Below are 7,674 nucleotides of genomic sequence, written 5' to 3'. Positions count from 1 at the left end.
TGGCCGCTGAGCCTGTGCGTCCGGAGCCTGTGCTCTGCAACGGGAGAGGCCACAACAGTGAGAGGCTTGCGTACCACAAAAAAAAAAAAAAAAATTGTGTGAATGTCTTACAATAAGTAACTAATAAACACAGGGCCGTATATTTTAGTTATTACTTTCTGTATGTCATTTGAAAGCATTTAAGTGCATTTGAATGGAAGTAGGAGTTCTTCACGTATTTGCCAGTGAGTAGTTTTTTTGTCACTTTTTTATTGCATGAAAAATACACTTGCAAAAAGTTTCGTCACCTTTTCAGTGTAAATCTATATCCCTTTCTATTTGAGAATTTCTGTATATGTTTGGATTTAAATTAAGAGCAAATTATACTACATGCTCTAAGGGGAACATATTTTTAGAGTGATTTTAAAAAATGTTTCTTATCTAATAATACCAGAGTCTTATATATGTCTCTCTGTGCATACTATAATAAATTAATGACCCAGAATACAACTGTAGATTTAAAATAAAATGAAACCAAAAAAGAAAGAATGAAAAAGATAGGCTGCACAGTGACAAAGACCGTCTCCTCTCGTGCCAGTAAAGTTCTAGCTGTTGAGCATGCTCAGACACGGGGGAGGCACTGAAGTTACTATATCAAAGCTCCTTCTGAGGTTAAGGAGCATACATCTAATAACTCAATTGCTGTGAACCCGTTGTTATTTTTCTGGTATTAAGCGTCTCTTCAGCCGCAGATTGATTGCAATGTTCCTTCTACTTCATTTCATCGTTCTGATGGATGTCAAAGGTAAGGTTACTGCTTTCTTGCTTGAATGAGTGCAATTCCAAAAGGACAGAATACTTCTATTTGGTTCTATCATATTTTTAATACACTCATTGCAATGTTTGATAGACATCCAGTTTGCATTGTCATTATCACTAGTTGCCTATAGTCCCATCCTAGCAATTTCTAGATGCAACAAATTTTTCATGGAAACCTGCCTTTAAATGTTGTTAAAATTGTAATAAGATTAGCTTTAAAAAACAATGTTGAAGAAATCAGTTATAATGAAGAAACTTTTTTTAGTATTTGAAAAAATGTATGACAATTAATAACTTAAAATTTTGCCTTATGAAATTTCAACCTGTTGAAATCTGTTCATAAATTTTATATAATTGTTAGTTGCTATGTTTCATTGTTAATATAGTTAAACTGGGAACTGCAAAGCCGAAGGCAAATCTAAAAATCAGTATCTCTCCCTAAGAGCAAACCTATGTAAAATAAAATAATTAAAAATGGACAAAAGTTACCTATTCAGATAATTCTATTTTCTGTTTTTTATTTTTAAACTTTTCATTTTAGCCAAACTGCTCATTTTCAAGTTGGCAGTATTTTTATTGTAAAGCTGAAAAAATAAAATAAAATTTAATCTTCCCCTGGTTTTAAAGAAAAATATAGACTTGTTTTGTTATGAGCGTGTCCACTTGTAAATAATCTATTCATCATACCCAAGGCATGTTGGGTTTATTATTATTATTTTAAAATGTATTTAAATTCATAGTCTTGCTTAAAGACTTTTGATAAACCTCTGAGACTAAAGTTAGAATTCAAAATTATTTTTCTTTTCTGAGAAATTCATTTTAGGTTTTTAAAATGTTTAATTTTATTAAATGAAGTCAGCTGAATATTTTAAATATTGAAATAAAATGCAGTATTTATGAGCAGTGATTTAAGAACTTCTAACAGATAAAAGATTTTTTAATATTTAAATTTGTTTGAATTTGAAATACTAAAACTTTGTTGCAAATTATTTTAAAATATTTTAATACATGTAACATGATTTTTGTCTTATATTTTAATCTTTCTTACATGAAAACTTAAGTGTTATCTAAGGAGAAACAATCTATGAACTCATTTTGCAGGTAATACAGTTGTAGAAAGCAGTCTACTCTTGATATAAGGTCTTCTTCCCTCAGAAGTTAGTGCCCTATGCACATTTATAATATTCACTTCTTTATGATTTTTAAGGATAGACAGTTACAAAATAGGTTCTTGGATTCAACACATTTCATAGAGGTTATCTATGCCCTTAAAAAATTCTTTGATGTACAAGACTGTAACTATAGTTAACCAGTTTTAACTACTTTTGCTTATGGTGATGCATCTAATTGATTTGCCTTAGAAAAACAAAATCTTTATGAGAAGAAAAATATCTATTACTAAAATAATGTTTCAAGATTTACCACAAAGTAATGGTGTTCTTTAAAAAAAAGAAGAAAAGAGGGCTTCCCTGGTGGGAAGATCCCACATGCCGCGGAGCAGCTTAAAAAAAAAAAACAGAAAAAAAACAACAAGAAAAAGACGATACGAAAAAAAAAAAAAAAAAAAAAAAAGAAGGAAAGAAATTTTAAACATGATTTTTTTTTATTTCTAAGTAAATGTCATATTTAAAATCCATAGTATCAATCTGATATTTGATTGTAATTCCCTGGAAATTTTTACTTTCTAATTTTATATTATTTTCAATTGATAATTTATATTTAAAATCATTTATTTTCAAAGTTAGATATGTTAACCAATGCTTTGATATCTTATTCCTACTTATAAAAATAATAATTTGCTATATATATTAACAAAATTTTTTTCTTTTTCACAATAAAATTAAATTAGTTAAAGCAGTTAAAATTATACAGTTAAAGCAGTAAGGCTCTTTATCATAAACAAAGAAAAGTCATTTAGAATTATGTAAGAGTAAAAATTGCTTTTTAAATTTAAATGAATATTTGTGATAGATTCTTAGACCAGATCTAAACAGAGGGAAAAGTTAACAATTATATGATTGTCTTTTCTCTTCTGGCCATGATCACCCTTGCATGCCTAATGGATAAATGATACAACCATCTTAAGCTATAGACATTAATTGATAAGTAAAGATAACATGTCTTATTATCACTTTTTCCATGTATTTTATCATCCACTTATTCACTGGGTATCCTTGTTAACCAGCTTCAAACTCCCTCCAAAAAAAAGTTTTTTATGGACTAATTATGAACAATATTGCAAACCAAAAAACATGGGCTTATATGGGAAACTGAAAGCATGAAGTATTGAGAATGCTACTGGATAACTACCAGTTGCTACTTATTCAAATAATTTGCTAACCTTGAAAAAGGTAGTCATCAAAAGCAGGGCTAGAGCAGCATTTGGACATGAACAGTATTTGACTGCCCCCTAATGGACTAGTTCAAATCGCATCTTGGTCCTTTCTCAGTAATGTCAGTTCGACTTGGATGCTGTGACTTAAGAAAACGTTTTTGAACTAAATTTTAATTTCACACAATTATATCCATGCTGCCGATAGCTGTGAAAATCAATTATATTGCAGGACAGTCATACTGAGAGGCCAAAGCAGCACCACTAATGAAAAAGAAACTCACCTGCTTCAGGGCTGAATGGAGCCTGCTGTGAGGGAAGAGGAAAAATATCAGAAACCCAGAAGTTAAGGCCATTTGAGATAAGTTATCTCTAAAGGCACTAACTAAATACACCTCACAACAGATGTTTATTCATTTGTTCATCTTACTGTGAATGAATGTGACCAGATGCAATAAAAGATTTTTAAGGACTCTCACTTGAAGTGACAAAATTGGCTGTCACCTGAATTTTAAAGACGAAAATGGGGATGTTGCTTCAAATAAGCTGACGTTGAAAAATGGCACATTCGTCCTAAGAAATTGTGGCTTGAATAAAATTCAATTAACTAAGAATAGTTTTTGTATACATAGTTATATGATGATAAATGCACAGACTTTTTAGGAGTATATATATGTTTGAGAACCCAAAACAGCTTGGTTTCCTTGTTTGGTAAAAATGTAACTTACCCTTCATCAGGCAAGATGAATGTGCTTGGTTTATATAAGAAATCATAGTGGAGGGCTTCCCTGGTGGCGCAGTGTTGAGAGTCCGCCTGCCAGTGCGGAGGACACGTGTTCGAGCCATGTTTGGGGAAGAGCCCACATGCCACAGAGCAACTAAGCCCGTGCGGCACAACTCCTGAGCCTACGCTCTAGAGCCCGTGTGCCACAAGTACTGAGCCCACGCACCACAACTACTGAACCCTGTGCACCTAGAGCCCATGCTCCGCAATGGGAGAAGCCACTGCAATAAGAAGCCCGTGCACTGCAACGAGGGGTGGCCCCTGCTCGCCACAACTAGAAAAAGCACATGCACAGCAATGAAGATCCAATGCAGCCAAAAATTAATTAATTAATTAAAAAGAAATCATAGTGGAATTAGAGGAAACATTTTTAAGTGCTTTGTTCACATGCATCAATTCTTCATCCCTGTAATTCTAGATGTTGTGTGTGTATAGAAAAAAACTAAGGTTGCAATAAATATTGTTCTCATCAGTGGTATATCACTTTTTTTTTGCCCAGGGAAGTTCTGTGTTAATAGGATATGTTTGATAAGGGGAAGATAATGTTATCTCCCAGTTCCCCAGGTATGAATTCTTTCTTTTTTGGAGGCCTGGATATTTTCATGAAGTTGGAGGGATTTTTCTCCTGCACATGTCTCCCTATGAGTGGTCTCCAAATTGCCTCAACAGAGTCCACTGGAGTGTTCAGTTCTGAGCCATAGTTTATGAGTATCTCAGGGATTTTACCTTGTGGGTGATCCAGTTCCAAATCTCATGCTCAGTTTGCAGAGATAGCACCACTGCTTTCCCTACTGGCCATGGGCAAGGGACAATATTCAAATCACAACCTCAGGTGGTCAGCAGAGGCATTTCATCCCCCATGCATTGTTAGGGGCTCTGTCCCAGCAGGTAGCTTCATGTAGGTCCCAGCCTCTGCCGGTCAGGCTGCATTCAGCCAATTTCTCAAACAGGCATGGGAGCCAGATCTAACTGCTCATCCAATCTAGGCTCCTGTCAACCAAGTGGGCTTAGCTTCTCTCACAACAGCAGCTTTTTCTCTGTTCACGTTCTGTGGAGATTCTCTCTTCAATAAACTGAGTATTTCAGTGAAAAAACATAGTAACAGTCTTCTCTATCTTTGGAAAAGTAAATGTTGTGGGAAGCATATTTAGGATTTGCTCACAATAGATCATCTTTGACCCAAAGCTCAGAAAAGAAGGTAGTTTTTAATTCTTCAGATTTTGCTTAATCAGAGACTGGACATGAAAGGGCATACACACCAGAGATTTGAAATCATGAAGGGGTTAGGATAGGAGAGGCAGCAGAGTGGCAAGGATGCTAGATTTAGGGGTGAGCCAACCTGTGTTCAAGCCACAGCCCTGATCCTCTGAAGCCTTTGACCTTCAGCATACCAGAGAACCTCTCAGCCATAGCCAAACATAGGTGCAATTATTGAATTGCTAAGAATCACTTGTGATAATGGTAAAGAAATAGATTCTAGGACTCTAGCCCCCCCCCCCCCATAGATCTGATAAGTCTAGGGTGGGGTGTGGGACTCTGTACATTTAAGAAGCATTCTAGGTGGTCTGATGAACCTGCCCCATAGGTCACACCTCTGGAAACACTGGTAATTGCACTTAGCACATCAAAATATGAGTAGGCTTTTTTTTCTGTAAGGGATGCTAATTCCTTGTTATACTCTTTGTGCGTACCAGGATTGTTAATTGGATTCACTTGGATTATTTGACATGTTAATACTACCTGAAAAGTCTTCTTTTTTCAATTTTGGGGGTTATAAGGACAAATTAAGTATTCAGCAAGGGAATAGCTGATCTAATGATCAATATACTGACTCAGTAGACAGTAAAATTCAAAAAAGTATAATTAATACACAAGTTTAGCTATAAAGTAGTCTTGTTGCTAATTACCACTCCCTCCTTAAGAAATAAGAAATTAGTAAACCAACGACACAATGGTTTTGCTGAGTACACAAGAAATTAAAGATGATACAAACAGATGGAGAGATATAGCATGTTCTTGGATTGGAAGAATCAACATTGTGAAAATGACTACTACCCAAAGCAATCTACAGATTCAATGCAATCCCTATCAAACTACCACTAGCATTTTTCACAGAACTAGAACAAAAAATTTCACAATTTGTATGGAAACACAAAAGACCCTGAATAGCCAAAGCAATCTTGAGAAAGAAAAACGGAGCTGGAGGAATCAGACTTCAAACTATATTACAAAGCTACCATAATCAAGACAATATGGTACTGGCACAAAAACAGAAATATAAATCAATGGAACAGGATAGAAAGCCCAGAGATAAACCCATGCACATATGGTCACCCTGTTTTTGACAAAGGAGGCAAGAATATACAGTGGAGAAAAGACAGCCTCTTCAGTAAGTGGTGCTGGGAAAACTGGACAGCTACATGTAAAAGAATGAAATTAGAACACTACCTAACACCATACACAAAAATAAACTCAAAATGGATTAAAGACCTAAATGTAAGGCCAGACACTATAAAACTCTTAGAGGAAAACATAGGTAGAACCCTCTATGACATAAATCACAGCAAGATCCTTTTTGACCCACCTCCTAGAGAAATGGAAATAAAAACAAAAACAAACAAATGGGACCTAATGAAACTTAAAAGCTTACAGATGTAGAGAATGGACTTGAGGACACAGGGAGTGGGAAGGGTATGCTGGGACGAAGTGAGAGAGTGGCATGGACATATATACACTACCAAATGTAAAATAGATAGCTAGTGGGAAGCAGCCACATAGCACAGGGAGATCAGCTCGGTGCTTTGTGTCCACGTAGAGGAGTGAGGTAGGGAGGGTGGGAGGGAGATACAAGAGGGAGGAGATATGGGGATATATGTATATGTATAGCTGATTCACTTTGTTATAAAGCAGAAACTAACACACCATTGTAAAGCAATTATACTCCAATAAAGATGTTAAAAAAAAAAAAAGTAAAGGAGAACTGCTCACTGGCTATGCTTGATCTGAAATCACTTTGAATAACTTTTTGTTCATTTTCAATACTATATAGTATACCATTGATAAATATACCACAATTTTTATCCACCTTATTTTTTTCAAGGACGTTTGTATTGTTTCCAGTTTGGGGCTATTATAAGTAATGTCTCTGTGAATATTGCTGTCTGTCTGAGTCTCTTGGTGCACATGTGCATGCATTTCTTTTTTTTTTTTTTTTGCGGTACGTGGTCCTCTCACGGTTGTGGCCTCTCCCGTTGCGGAGCACAGGCTCCGGACGCCCAGGCTCAGCAGCTATGGCTCATGGGCCCAGCAGCTCTGCGGCATGTGGGATCTTCCCGGCACGAACCCATGTCCCCTGCATCAGCAGGCGGACTCTCAACCACTGCGCCACCAGGGAAGCCCAGCCTCTACATATTCTTAATGGTGACTTTGTTTTATTTTTATTTTGGGGTTAACAGAAGTTCTGAATTTTCATATAGTCTAATTTAGCTATCTTTTATGATTAATGCTTTCATTTTTTGTTTTGTTTTTTATTTCCCTTAAAATCCTACCCTAAAGTGATAAATCTTTTCTCCTATATTATCTTCCAGAAACTCTGTTGTTTCACCTTTAATCTTTAGATCCATAATCTACTTAGAGGTGACTAACCCCCAGTACTGCTCTGCAGGGCCACTTGGTCCTAAATCAAATGTCTGTGTGTATCTGTATTTTTCTGAACTTTCTGAAGTATTGTATCATTATCGTAAGTCCTGATATACAGGTA

General features: G+C 35.6%; 1 protein-coding gene across 1 annotated transcript in view; it reads left to right on the top strand.

Moving 5' to 3' along the window:
* Positions 1-747: 747 nt before the first annotated feature.
* RXFP2 (relaxin family peptide receptor 2) overlaps positions 748-7,674 on the top strand; it is a 59,272-nt gene continuing 52,345 nt past the window's right edge. Inside the window, exon 1 of the mRNA XM_024755493.1 lies at positions 748-784. Within this exon, the coding sequence (XP_024611261.1) occupies positions 772-784 (13 nt within the window). The 5' untranslated portion in view covers positions 748-771. The remainder of the gene's footprint in view (positions 785-7,674) is intronic.

The sequence above is a fragment of the Neophocaena asiaeorientalis genome, unplaced genomic scaffold, assembly GCF_003031525.2.
Source record: "Neophocaena asiaeorientalis asiaeorientalis breed wild unplaced genomic scaffold, Neophocaena_asiaeorientalis_V1.1 scaffold59, whole genome shotgun sequence".
Classification (NCBI taxonomy): Eukaryota; Metazoa; Chordata; class Mammalia; order Artiodactyla; family Phocoenidae; genus Neophocaena; species Neophocaena asiaeorientalis.
This window is presented reverse-complemented; position numbering and strand designations above follow the sequence as displayed.